Source organism: Drosophila gunungcola, unplaced genomic scaffold, assembly GCF_025200985.1.
Source record: "Drosophila gunungcola strain Sukarami unplaced genomic scaffold, Dgunungcola_SK_2 000001F, whole genome shotgun sequence".
Classification (NCBI taxonomy): Eukaryota; Metazoa; Arthropoda; class Insecta; order Diptera; family Drosophilidae; genus Drosophila; species Drosophila gunungcola.
Window position 1 is genome coordinate 8,127,255 of NW_026453197.1, and position 14,554 is coordinate 8,141,808.

The window sequence follows — 14,554 nt, forward strand, 5'->3', positions numbered from 1 at the left end:
AATTTGAGTATAATGACATAATTTCTAAAGTTGGTATTTATTCTCTATCTATTTTACTTATTTCAAAAATAAGATAAATGCTTAAATTACAAGTCATTACAATTTTCCATTTATTAAATCATAATCCTTTACCCTCTTTGTCCACTCCACTGCCTGGCCTCATAAAAATACTATGTCAAGCGCAAAATCTCGGGCAAAGCGAGTTGGCGAGAAAAATTACTTTAAGATGCTAGATACAAAAAGCTCGGTGAATATCTGGGGGGGGAAGGGCAAACTGTTTGCATCAGGCGTGTGCTAAAGTGGTATGTGAGTGTGGAATGAATGTGCCGTGGATGTGGATGGGAGTGGAAGTGGAAGTGCGAACGTGAATTTGAAATGATGTGCATGCGAGGAATTCGATTATTTAATATGAGAATTTGATTCAGCATCTCGAGTCCTTGGCAGCAGGTGCACTTCCTCTTGCCGGGAGACTTTGCAGCGACCGACCAGCTGTTCGTCTGCATCTGCATTTTTATGGAAGTGCGGGTGCGCAGTATATTTTCTTAACTTATGTGTGTCGGATTCTGTTCATTGCACACAATGCCACCACTTTCACTGCCCCTTGCACCTAAGTCACTCGGCTCTGGCTTTGCCATTCGCCGCTCCTGTTGCAAGCCAGCTGTTGACTTTATTGTGGCTTGACATTAATTTGTTAAGTGTGCGCCACGGCTGCCTGCCCACGAAGCTGATGCAGCCTCGCACCCAGAAAACCTTGTGAAAGTCAACTGGGAGCGAGCAAAAGTTTGAGGTGAGCAACTTGACTGTCGCCGACATCTCTCCACTGAGATATAATTGTGTAAAATTAGAAAATAACAGGCTATAAGTTTAAATATTCCCCGCACAGAAAGTAAAAATAAATATAAGTAAGCCCACAAATTATTTTAATACTCATCTTATTGAGAAATTTGTTTAATAGTCTTAAATTCATGCAACAGTAGTTTAGTTTTTACGAGTTTTAGCGAACGCTTAATTTTAGATTGAAACACATATATGCTACTAAAAGTTAAAAAAATTTTAAAAAACTCCAATTAATTTCTTTTTCAATAATTTTTTTTGTGACAAATCTTTTTCTCTACGTCATTATTCTCCCGCCTTCAAGGTGAGCCGGGTTCTGCCAGAACCGAAATCGGAGCTGCACTGGTGGTCAGAAGCGGTGGTGTCGTTGATTTTAATTATGCCCAATGCACTGTGAAAATGCTTAAAAATGCAAATTATGCGCCGCAAAATGCAGTTGCATGCAAAATGCTGCCCCATAATTTATGAGCCACATGAAGACCAGACCTCCGGCACCCCGATTGCCATGCGTTCATTTTCTGCATCACTTCCGTTTCCACCCATCCCCTGCGACGGCCATCGCATTATGTTGTTCAACATTCGGTTTGGTGTCATCGACGACCCGATGTGGACTGTTGATACAAGTCGCCTGATATGCGTGAGCACGCCAAAAGATACACTCTCGGGTAAACTATTAAGATGCGATCGTGACCGCAATTGTGAGTGTGTCCTTAGATACTAAACCCTTACTAAACTAAACCCGAAAACACATTATTGTTTAGATAAAAAAGTTTTGGCGGGTGCTACAGAAACAACTAGGTTTTTTAAAGTAATATATATAAAGGTGTCGAAAAATTTGAAAATAATATTATAACGTCGTTTTTCGTTTTATATTAATCGGGCATCCAAACTAAAAATTAATTGTGTATTTCATATTTTTAAAACTCTAAATAGGTCATTTCAAAAACTAAAGAAATTAAGTTTATTTTATTTTTAATTTACATCTAGGAGGTAGTCAAAATAACTTGAGTTTTTTCAAAGCCAGTTATTAAAAAATAAACAACTATTTTTGATATCTAGCAGATGCTATCTGCCTCTATTAATTTAGATTTTTGCAAACGAAAGAAAACGTTATTGTAACTAAATCTAAACGCAACTAGAAAAAGTAATAGCTAAAAAATAATTGTCTGCTAGATATCAATATCGATAAAATATTTGTTTTGTTATGTGACTCACGCATCCATCTCCACACACAAGTCTGAGAGATTTACACCCCAACACACACCCACACACACGCACCAACACTCGCAGTCGGATGCACACAATATTTGTTTAATTAGCCCGTATTAATGTCGTTGCAAAAGCAAACAGAGGTGGCAGCTCATTATGAGCGACGCCAAAGAGCCAATCGGGCATTGTTATTGGCCATTGTAGTCGGGTTGGCCACTAAACACACCCACTCGTTTTGGCTCCTGTGCATTTCCACCGCTGACCCACTATTCGATTTTCATTTTCATCGCCTATTGATTCAGAAACCATTTGCCTCCGCCCACAATAAATCCGCTTGTGAATTCAATTGTGGCGTTTATAATATTGTGCAACGATTGCGAACAACTCTCTGGCTGTTTAATGATGTGATTTCTGTTTTTGTGCGCTGGGGATTATGGCGAGCTCAAAGGTTGAAAGGAATTCACTCTGAGAAACCTCTCAGATCGTCCAGTAGTACACTTCGTTTCGAGTGCCTGTTCACATCGTTAACTCACCTTTCCGAACACAAAACCCAGTCGAAATGGCCTGCAAAAAGAAGACCAAGCTGTGGGAATCAATGGCCAATGATGAAATGAAGACCACCACACAGGCGATGCTCGAGGAGGGCGCCAAGGGGCTAAGAACGATTTCCACGCAGCAAAAAAAGCTGGTCAACTTTCAGTCGTTCAATATGGATGAGTGAGTGGAAAATTCTCTGGTTTGGGAAAACTAAAAGGGTGCCTTCTTGTATGCGTTTTGCAAAGCAAAAAGTGCAGCTAATAAACTTTTTTTTTTACCAAATTACTACATTTTTTTAATTTAAAAAATCTTGCTGATACAGTGCTGCTTAATAAATATAATTTCTAATTTATATTAATTATAATATGACTGCTAACATTTTCCTTAGTCCCCGTTATGGAACAGCCGATGTGGATGACAACAAGGAACCTCCAATGCTATCGAGCTATACACGGCAATATTCCCAGCCATATCCAAATCGTTGTAAGCCCCTTGCTCCGAGCACAGAAACACCCGATCCGGTATTCAATCGCAAGCCCAAAAACGATTTTGAGTTCACTACGGGCCTGGATTTTAAGTTCCTGGATGACCACATGCACAATCTGTCCGAAACTCGCAAAAAAGTCAACTTCTTTAGGCAGTTAAGGTGAGAATTATATTCAGTAACAAGCCACTTAACTAAACTAGTATTTTCTGTTTCACAGAAATCAATCATTCCTTCTGTATTAGCATGCTATATGTCCAGTTACAATGTCTAAATAAAAAGTCTTGATTAATGCGCCTCGTCTACGGGGTAAACAATTTGTAACAATTTGAACCTTTTACAACAAAGTCACGCAACGTGGCTTTTATTTCAAAAGCTTTCATTTGTGCCACGATTATAAATTACCCCCCATTATGTTCCAAGAAAAGTGTGTCAACTGCACTAGCCGATGCCCCTTCGCTTTCAATAGAAATCAATTAATTTTGCATAAATAAACTCGATTTTCAGCGTGGTCATGAGAAAGCCATGTGCTTGACTATTATTAGGTTAAAGCTGGTGCACTTTTCTTGGAATAAATAGCAAACAAATTGCAATTAATAATGCAAAAGGCAGTGAGGCAAGACCGATACTTCGCCACGGGCTGCGGTATTGCTGCCAATTTGCATAAATGCTAGAAGACACGGTGTCCAGTGGGCAGTGGGCAGTGGGCAGTGGGGTGGTGTCAAACTAATGGCAGACTATGACAGCGATCTGATTTATTATGCACGGTAATTAGTTTGGCCTGCTTAGCGTCCAAATGGAAGCCAATAAACCAGGCTGACATGCCGCTGCATTGATTTTGCCGCGAGGAAAGCGCGTAAAAGCGATGGGTTTCCTTCTGCCGTTGTCGCTAGAATCGCGATGGCATGGAGTGGCCAAAACATAACACTCTCCGGCTGACAGAAGCATGAAAGTCGGAATGAATGTTCCGAGGTGACAGCCAACAGAGCAAGGAGCTGCAGTGGCTGTAGCCTGGTCATTGTGACTGCACAAAACATGGCTCGGACACGTTGTCCCAGCGCTGAAGCTCTTCATCAGGATCCCTGCGAAATGGAGCAGTTAGGGAGTAAATTGTGACTGATTGCGGCAGCCGAGCTACGATTTGTTTGGGGTCGAAAGGGATGGCTTGAATTTGGATCTTCAAAAAATGTATTGTAAATTTAGCAAATGGTCGAGAGAATTGTAAATATAAAACGGGCTTATTAAATTTAGCTTATAACCTAAATAGCAGTTTTTAATTACATTTCCGATTTAACAGCTTTTTAAAGTGTTTTTTTTTCGTATAAAGAGGGAAAAGACCTTTTTACATTTTCAACTGTTATTAAAACATATTTTATTATTGTCACTTTTTTGTGAAATTCTCGACCCCAAGTTATATTTTTTGAAGGCAACATATTTTAATACGAGTTAGACTTCTGTTTTAGCGTAAAACATTTTTAATTCAATAATTATGTTATTAGCCACATAAATATTGTTGAAACATATATAAACAAATCAAAATATCTGCAAATTCATCCTCAGAAAGGTCCTGTAACTTGACTGCTAACTTGGGAGACAGTAAAGTGACTTTCTGAAAATCATTCTGCACTCTGATGGAAAATCAGGACCCCGCACTTGCAAGTGACTTGGTCTTATCATCGGTTTTGCGGCAAACAAAAACCAGCTTGGCGACGTTGTTTGCTCGACATTTTGGCACATTCCTGCCAGACGCCTGCTCACATTCGTCAGCCCGAAGGACGAGATTCAGACGAGGCAAGGATGTGGATGTGGCGGCACGGCGGCATAGGGCCAGCAGTCTGGAGCCCGATAAGAGCTGTCCCCCCACTGCTACTACACCACGCACAACTGATAAGGGCCGACACTCACCACGGCACATGGGTCCTTTCACCAACGCGAGTTGTTAAACCAAAACTCACCACACACCAACGAAAGCCGGCTCTCTCTTGTGCGACTGCGTTGCCCTCTCGGGTTATCCTTCGGCTCTGATAAGAGCCAGCTTCGGGCGATGGCCGAGGCCCAGTTCGGGTCACCTGCTGGCGGAGCTCGTTGCCCTAAGTCAGTTCACTCGGGAGCGCGGCGGTGTTCGTTTAGCGGCGGGCCAACGGTGCGGATACTTGACTTGGGCCGGAGCTGCCAACTGAATGTGTGAGGTGCCAGTGAAGACGAGGACGAGTGCGAGTGCGAATCTCGGCAATCGGGCGGTGATACCCATCAGGCAAGCGGTCCCTACCGAAAGATCAAAAGTTCGAAACTCCCAAAAGTGTCAAGTGAAGGCGGCTTAAACACAATAAATAAATACAAAAAAAAAAAAAAAAAAAAAAAACAGGCCTAAAATCCCCAGCTCGTGTGTGCGCATGCATGTGTAATTAATTTTTGGCATTTAAATTGGCCGACATCGGGGCTTTAAATCAATTTGACAAATTTGCATTTTCTGGTGGGCGCAAGACAAAAAAAAAGGGAAGCGAAGCAAGGGCAATTTCATTTACAAATTACAAATTGATGTGGCGCCCGTGGAAGGGCCCGAAATACAGCAGCAATCAGGGGTCGTCAAAGGGGATGGAGGATAAGAGGCGAAGCCTGCCAAATGTCCTTGCAGCGGCTCCCTTATTCTGTTTCTGAAATCGTTTGTCTGATAGGCAGCAACGTGTTCGGTTCGGCGGATTAAGTGGATTATGGGGGTCGCCTTGAGGATTAGTTCCTCGGAGATGTTCGGGCTATCAATCGGTGGAGTGTCCTTGTCAAGGCAGCTTTTAAATTGGGCAGCAAGCATCGAGTTTCATGGGCGTTTTGATGCTTAACAAGTGGATCCAATCCAAAGTTCATGTTTTACATCACGACTTTGGGGCTCTTCTCTTAAGTGTTTTTCACGATCACATTATATTTTGCGGAACTTGGAAATTTCGTTCTTATTTTGGTAGTTTAGTTTTGGTTGTGCTTATTTTACATAAGTGACAACTTACTACTTCTTCCCTAACCAAAGATCAAGTGGTAGGATTGTGCTTATTCAGTTTCTGCTTCCTTAAATATAATTAACTTCGTAAAAGAATATTTTATTCGGCATCCCTGGCAATGCCAAAACTTTATAAGGGCGCACATTAAAAGTCCAGCAATTATTGTTTCCTTCTTCTTTAATTTCTTAACTTAATATTGATGTAACTTCTGTAACTTTTTTCCTGTCTTGGTTAATTTTATGTTTTATACAACAACTGGCCGACATTAAACATTTCTTAACTGAATTAAATACTTTTCTTTCGACATATTTTTACCCATTTTCTGTGTTTTCCTTAATGTGGTGCAAAGAAATCTCGCATTTACACGCGGAAAACAGAAGAAAAGAAAACCGTGGAAAGCGGAGTGGCAGCAAAGAGTAATAATAATAACAAAAGGAATGAGCCGAAGAAAAATGTCTGAAACGTGCCTCGTATGCAAATATTTGCAAAACGCAGACTAATAAGTGGAAGGAAAGCCAGGCGACAGGGTACAATGGGCCAGGTCAGGAAGGAGAAACTCAGAGAATACCGAGGTGTCAAAGTATCCTCGAGCACTACTTTTTTTTCTTTCATTCAGCTGGCGAAATATGCTACTTTTTTCATAAATTTAAGAATCATTTCTCCCTCATTTATAACAATAACAGAAGTCTGTCGACGACCTCGACAGTGCTAAAAAAAAACTCATGTGCTCTCGCCCTCAAAAGGGAAAAATGAAATAAATTTCATTGCATAATTCATGGACCACAGGGGAGCTGGGATGTTGGGGGCAAGACAGCCGCTTGCCATTTTGTATGGTCATAAATCTTTTGGCATATGGGCTGCCATTTCCCATCATCATCAGCAGCGGAAAGGAAATGCGAAATCCGAAAAAAGCACAAACAAAAATATTTTAAAAATTAAATTTTTATTGTTCTCCCTTATCGTTAGCCAAATGCCCATAAACAATTCATCAGAAAGCGAGCAAACAAACGAAAACAAACAACATATATTGTTTACAATTGCCTAAAAGGGCAGGAGACAAGCAAATAAAATAGTTTTCAAATTCATTCCATGACAAGTGGTTAAAACAATAAGCACAAAACGTTTTAAAACTCTATCTCCCGAAACACAAACAATGAACGGAAACACCAGCAATATCAACGGCAGCAACAACAGCAACACCAAGTGCATCAGCAACAGCAACAGCACGGCAGCAATATCAACATCGTCAGCAGCAGCAGCAGGTTCAGTCACTCGGTCATCAACGGCAACAACAACGCTGGCAGCAACTATGTTCTATGGCTAATACAAAAGCTTCAAACAACAAATCGCCAGCAACAACCAGGCCAAAAGTTCGCCAAAGCATTTGATGCTAAAACAACAACAAGGAAAACAACAGCAGCAGCCACATCAACATTGGCAACACTTTTACGAGTTGCAGACTACCTTGTACAACGAATTTTTATTATTGCACAAGGTAAGCCCCCGACGCTCTTTTTTTTACATTTTACTTAGACTTTACTGTGGGGGGCGTTAAATTGATGTCCTTGGTCACCTTTGGCTGGCAAATCGAGCAGCAAAATTTAATGGAAGCTGTTCCATTTTTCAGGTGCTGCCAAAACCTGACCTATCGCAATTTCAGATGAGTTGGGAGTGCAAAGAAAGTTGTTCGTTTTGGAAAACAAGTTAAGTGAAGGAGTGGGGCAGATGGGATTAGCAAAGGGTTTGACAAAACAGTGTTATGTTTTTACTTGTAAATATTAAATAGTGAATTTGGACTGGGAGCTGGCCGCTGTCATTTACATTGAACAGTTTTTACTTACTTAAAATATAACTTATGTTCGAAAGAAGACAAATATCTTTAAAAAATGCTTTCAAGGACGAGTGTCAATATCTTTATATTTACCTAATCAGAAAAAGTCTATATTTAATATCTTCTAAAATATTTTAATAACTTTTTTTCATAAGAAAATTGTACGCATTTAAAAAATTGTAAATCTGAAACCTAAATCATTTTTACACTATTATTTTGAACTCAACTGTATATCCGTTAGGTATTAATTGGTAGTGTTTCAATCATTCAGCATTTAAACTGCATAAAATATGTTATGCATTCAAAATTAGACCAATAGCGAGTATTTATATCGAATCATACTTCCAAATGTAAAACCAATTAAAGCTGTGAATATTGCATGAACATTATTTTGTTTTGCTTTTTAGACATAGAAAAGGAAGCTATGATATTTTACTTTTCTATGGTCTCTGGGGAGAAAGCGTTAAGTAATAATTAAAGTTCTTGTCCCAAAACCAGGCCAGCAGCCCTGACTTGTCGACCCCTTTATTATGTATGTGCCCCAAACTAGTGGCCAAAGAAAGTGCTTTCACCGCAGAATATTGGCCCAGGCAATTCACTCGCTCGCAGCTCAATTAGCTCCCTCATCCGGCAGTCTGTGGCTGGGATCCGGGGAAATCCCCGTAATTAAATGCAAGCCACATGCTTGGCTGACTAACCCACATCCTGCAGCAGCAGGACCACCGCATTCACCGCCACATTCCACTCGAACTCAAGCACTTGTCCGACATACATCATCTCGCAGGCGGCGAAAAATCGAAAAGAAAATGCTGACAGGCGAGCGAGTGGAAAAAGTTGTTCAAGTTACTACTGCTCAGCTGCCGCTTGGAAATCCCATTTTAATTTTTCATGGCTGCCTCGCTCAAAGTCAAAGCAAACACGAGTCTGAACTAAAAGTGGGAGGGTGGGCCATGAAATGCATATGCATACTGTAAGTCATACTTAACCCATCGCAAACACATTTCCCGGCACTCAACTTGGATTTTTGACTTCGTTCATCTTTCATCTCGTGTCCAAAATTCAAAATTCCCCTACGCTAAGCGTGAAAAATAGCTCGAGATGGGCAAGAGCATCCATCTCCGCTTCCGCCGCTGACCTGCAAGCCGCTCAAATGTTAGCATAGTAAATGGTTTTTATTATTAACTGTGTAAACGTCCATCTTGGAGGCTCCATCTTCGCAGCCGCCTTCTGTTTTTCGCTGGTGTCCAATTTTCATAAAAACGCCGTAACAAAGTTGTTAAAATATTTACCCAACTCTCTCTAAGTGGGCTGCTTAGTTGGTTTTGGTTGGTCATTGGGGCCCACACGGCGTATGCGTTGTAAACACGAATCAATTAAATCATCTGCATGCTTTTAATTAAAATTCTCGTTGAGTTACATAATTGAGTCAGCCCATTTTTGGCACTTTCATCGGGTATATTCGGTCAATGATTTGTGTCATGGCAAATAAAAATTTCACTGTAGAAGTAACTAAAAGTTGATGTGCTAAAGACATTTAAATATGAGTTTAAATCTTAAGGGTAGGTTTTTTTTTAAATAATTAAAGAAAATAATTTTTGAATTTGGCTTTTATTTTGATAGTCTTAAATTTATTTCTTTTAAATATATACTCTCTTTAAATATTTAATTTAAGTAATAAAGATAAAAAAGCTAAATTGACAAAGCTTTACCGCAAAGTTGACGACACCACATTAATTACGAACAAAAATTTTTAATTTTACATTAAAAAAGATGTATTCATTTAATCTAGATATATTTTTTTTTTAATTTATGCGAAGAATTCCTGTAACTTTATAAATATTTGGTTTCTTTTTCCAGAACTGTTTTATTTAGAATATACATAAATCACATTTTAAAGATTGTATGATTAATGGGAAGCAAAAAATCGTTCACCTTTATTTTTAAGCCATCAAAGTTAACACGCTTTTGCCCACTTGTATGCCATGCCCTTTGTGGCCAGCCGCTTTTCCCCATTTTCCCCCCCTTGCACAAAAAGCGCGAAATTTAAAGCTTGAATCTCATTAAAATGGTTTTATTGCCAAGGCAGAGTGGTAAAGGGTTTAAATGGTGAAGGAGGCCGATGCGAGATGCTTCCATTTCGTTAAACATTTATTTTTCGCCCATCCATAGTTTCATTCCAATGGAGTCGACGCTGCGGGTGTCAATTTCATTGCACGCTGCTCACTTTGAAGTTGGCCGAAAGGGGGAGAGAGTGGGGTAGGAAAATCGGGGGAGATACAGTTGCCTTAGCACAATTGAAATCGATAGCAGAGGAGTGAAAAACTACGGGGCGTGTTGGAAAAACCGCTCAAACTCAATTTGGAGACGTCCATATATTTTCCCTCGTCCTCTTTCGGTTACCCATTTTTCGCAGTCGGGGTAACCAATAATTTTCATTCCAACTTGCCATTTTTCGGCGGCTGCCAGACGCAGCACAAGCAGATGACTTCTTGCCGACTTTGGGAGGGGAATTTCCAAAGGATTTCCAGCAGCCTGCGAGTGAAAAAACCGTTTAAGTGGAAAATTACACTAAAATAGACACAAAATGCTATTTGTGGGTGACTGGCCAACGAGCAGCAGGGGTCTTTTATTTCTGCCAAGGGAAGCAGCGGGGAAAGTGCGGAAAATGGGCAAGGGAAATTCCGACCTGTTCCTGACGTCATGTGTTGGCCTTTGCCAGCCAATGCAGTTGGGTTGAGTGGTTTCGGTTAACTGGAGTGGAATCCATGAAGCAAAAGAGCCAGTCAATAAAGACATTTATGTCCACAAGAAGTTGGAAAATTTTGGGGAACTCGAAGTTTCCCTATTTTTATGTCCGTAATTTTGTTAGAAATAAGTCGTCACTACAAAATAATATCAAAAGTATATTTTTTCAGCTAGTAATAACATATGATTTTTGTATTTTTACAGATAAAAATAAAATAAATAGGAGTTTAAAAAATAAATAAGCCCTTTTTAAGTTTCAAGTATTTCTAGGGCGAAAACAATATGATATGTTATAGTTTTCAATTATTGATTCTAGTTTTTGTGTACCCATTATATATTTTCCAAGAGCTATTTGATAATCTTTGTTTCAATAAAAAATTAGTAGTTAAGAAGCAATCTTTTTCAAATATAATTTAAAAGTATTGATTGTGACATTGTTAGCCTTTTATCTCCCTTTCATATTGATCCGTATTTGGATACATTTGATCAGTTTTCTTTTGACAGTACTTCATAAAGTATTTTTCTCGACATCCCATTTCTCACATGTACTTGCAACATGAGATGGAAAGAGCCCATTAAAGCATCATTCAGTCCTTCGATTTCCTCGCTGACAGTTCATTTTGCAGTGAGTGACGTCAACGGGGAAAAATTGGCAGAAATAAAGAAAAGCGAGAATGCAAATTATAAAGGGCAAAGAAACCCGACAGTTGGCCCATGAAAAATCGCAGCCGACCCAAAATAGTTAAGGAAAATGTGGGATGCGATGGGGCATTTAATTGTTTTGGGAGTAGCGATGTAGAATAAAAGCTAAAGTGAAGTGCAATTTTAATGTTGACACTTGTCTGCAGTGAAAAAAGGAAGACAAAATGCAGCTGCAACAATCAAAAGTAAATACAAATAACAAGTTTTGTGAGGCAGCCACTTATGCATGTCCCATGTCCCCATGTCCCGTGTCCCAGACAAGATGCGACACTGAAAGAGACAGCAACTGCCGAGGAGAAAGAGACAGAGGCAGAAACAGAGGCAGTCTCGGCTTAGTACAACAAAGCAGACAGACTGTGACTGCACATAAGTTGGGTTGAGTTGAGTTGAGGCAAAGGAGCAGGCTCATCATCATCCTCATCATCTGCAGCCGGGCAAAACAAATCCTTATGCCACTACATATCCTAGTGCGCTTGTCTATGCCCTGGCTTATGACCCGTCTCGCTCGTCCTTCGTCCTCCGATCTCTTCCTGGCAAAGGGACAATGCGATTCTTCTGCACTTTTTCCTCTGCTCGCTCGTTTGTAAGTAAAATCCTTTTGGATCAGCATTTGTATGCCCTTCATAAAAAGGACAACAGGAGAAGCACCCTCGTCCCCCTGCCACTCCTCCCCTATCCCTCAGTACTGAGTAGTTATTTAGGTAAATATGAATACGTGCATGTCTCGGCGAATTGCAAAATAAACCCGGAATGCACTTCCGCCTTAATGCGTTTTGTTTTGGACAGGGGACAAGCCGAAATGGATATTAGTTTGGCTGATCCCGGGAAGTCCTGGTAATGCCAATCCCCCGTAATTGCGTGCCTGCTCCGACGACCCCTTAAACCCGGCCCTGCAAACTGGGGGGCAAATGTGAAAAACTGCTGCAAGTTGCCAGCTTTTACGGCACGTACCGACTGCTGCTCCCAATTTCCGCCAGAAATATAACACCAGCAGAACTTCGCCGGCAAATGCAAAGTGCGGGCCATGCAATATGAATGGCACTCAGCATACGGAAATGATTTCCCAAATGCTGTGGGAATCGGATCGCAACAGGATGCTCAGCTGGCTTTTGAACGTCACGCGTAACTGCTTAATTAGTAATTCGTTGCAATTGGTGATTTATGTTTTTAGTTAGATTAGGTTCTATAGTTGCCAATTCCCAAAAATTAGCCTAATCCTTAGCATTAATTTGATTGTAGACATAGATTTATTTATTTTGCTGTGCAAAGCTAAAAAATAGAATGAACATACATGTTTTTCTTAAAGTACTTAAACAAATATAATGCCTAATTCAAAGCTATATATCTCTGTCATAACACAGTACGCACTTAATCGCTATTTATGGCAGCTGCTGTCTACGCCAAGTGTCCTCTTAATTTTGAAGTTTTCCCACCACGTCAATTCTATTAAATCGCACGCAAGTTGATCAACGAAAAGTCCCGACTGCATAGTCAAGTTAACTTCTGCCGGGCCCGTTTTCATTTCGAGCACCTGCAAAATGGCATCCAGATGGGCGAAGGCTGCATGGAGCAGGGATGTCGTCCTGACTAACTACATTTTCGAGTCACACTCGCACCCACTCCACGCCCGACTAATTCAGGTTGGTCGTGCGTGTTTTAGTTTCTGTGTCAACGTTTCGTCGTAATTTTCCCTATCTAACCGCATCATGGAAATCAAGAGTGAGTGTGTGTGTGTGTGTGTGTGTGTGAGTGGGTATCCTACATCCTGCCGTCTGCTCATCGCTCTCATTTCACTGCTTCACTGCGGGCTTAGAGGCTGCTCGGCTCTCCCAATTAAGTAAAAAATATAAAACGCTGTCAAGGACAAACAAATGTGCATTTTAATTAAATTTTTAGCTTGAGCGCGTGCCATTTCTTGCCGCTCCTTCGTATCCATCCCCAATTTCTTCCTCTCGAGCCATTTAAAAATTTGCGAAAATGCGTTTTGCATGCAATGGGCAAAGGGAATATCAAGTATACGCCATGTAGCCTGTCATAAATCACTTGCGAGAAATGCTACCAAAAATGTGCGTCTGCTAGCCGGGCGCTGGGCGTTTCCAAATGTAACACTAACTGTAACTGTGCCAAATGCCCAAGCACTAAATAAAATGGCTACGTGCAAAGTTTTTGTCCACCAGCAGCAGATGTGGAAAACAGAAAATAAAAATCAAGGAAATTACAAGCAAGCAGCAAAACAAAGCGAGAGGGAAAATAAACAAACAGCAACAAAAGCATACGAAACTCGCCACGGAGTGAAATTCCATTTCCTAGCCAAGAAGTGGAGTGGCGTGAAGTGATAAAGCGTGCCGAGTAAGAGATACATATTAATTGCTCTTCTGCCACAGGAGCAGCAGCAGCAACAACTCTGTCTGTTTTTGTGTTGAAATGCTAAACAGCAAAACTCGTGTTTGCTTCTGTCGCTGGGAAATCTGTAAGCAAGCAGAGCCGGGAAAGCGATGGAAAACCCAGCAGAAAGGTTGAAGTAGACAAGTCCAGATGGCTGTCATAGGGGGCTAGTCTGTCTCAGTGTTGCCAACTGCAATAGTATCTGAAATAATAATTTAAATTGCTATAGTTTTAAATATAGATATTTGAAAGTAAGCGAAACATAAAGTAAGCGAAATATTACCCTAACCTTTGCATATTTTGCTGCTGTGTATTATAAAAGTATAAATCAGTCTTCAAATGATTGAACTCATAAAGTTAAAAAAATATTTTATGGTATACCATACCATATATGGTATAATTCAAAGTTTTTAAAAGTTTAGCCACAAAATTATTTGGCATAAGTAACCGTTGCATGTAATGACTACAATTTTAGTTTGTCATAACTTTTAGTTCAGTATTGGAAGTAAATTTGGTAATTTAAACTGTTTTTTATGTTGCCTAATTTTTATTGTGAGTAAATGTAGCTAGAAAATAGTTAAGTTGTCAGTACTGAAGACTATATTAAAAGGAGGTTTTGCTTAAGACCAAGTTTTGTGCGCTAATTTACGCAGCCCCAAAGTTGACCCTGGACGCCTGATTTATCCCTTAATCCGCGCCGTGATTCCGAGCTCCTCATTTGGCTTTATTTAAGCCCGTCTCTTTGTCGCATCAAATTCAATTCGCCTCAATCAAAACTTATTCCTGCAATGCCTGCCACAAAGCATTTGCTTTCGCACTGGCACTTGGGGCAACTCG

At 40.3% G+C, this 14,554-nt stretch overlaps 2 protein-coding genes across 5 annotated transcripts in view; both read left to right on the forward strand.

The window, feature by feature from the left end:
• The first annotated feature begins 2,470 nt into the window (after window positions 1–2,470).
• Window positions 2,471–3,395, forward strand: LOC128262286 (uncharacterized). Its single transcript, XM_052996454.1, has 3 exons — window positions 2,471–2,760; window positions 2,969–3,226; window positions 3,285–3,395. Exons 1-3 carry the CDS (start codon window positions 2,603–2,605, stop codon window positions 3,307–3,309), a joined length of 441 nt encoding a protein of 146 aa, XP_052852414.1. The 5' UTR covers window positions 2,471–2,602; the 3' UTR covers window positions 3,310–3,395.
• Window positions 3,396–4,859: 1,464 nt separating this feature from the next.
• The window catches only part of LOC128262269 (uncharacterized), a 34,759-nt gene continuing 25,064 nt past the window's right edge, over window positions 4,860–14,554 (forward strand). The window contains exons 1-2 of one of the 4 annotated variants that reach the window (XM_052996431.1): window positions 4,860–5,346; window positions 7,021–7,549. The gene's annotated coding sequence lies outside the window, so the exon portion shown is untranslated. The other 3 variants (XM_052996432.1, XM_052996433.1, XM_052996434.1) reach the window with 3 other exon arrangements.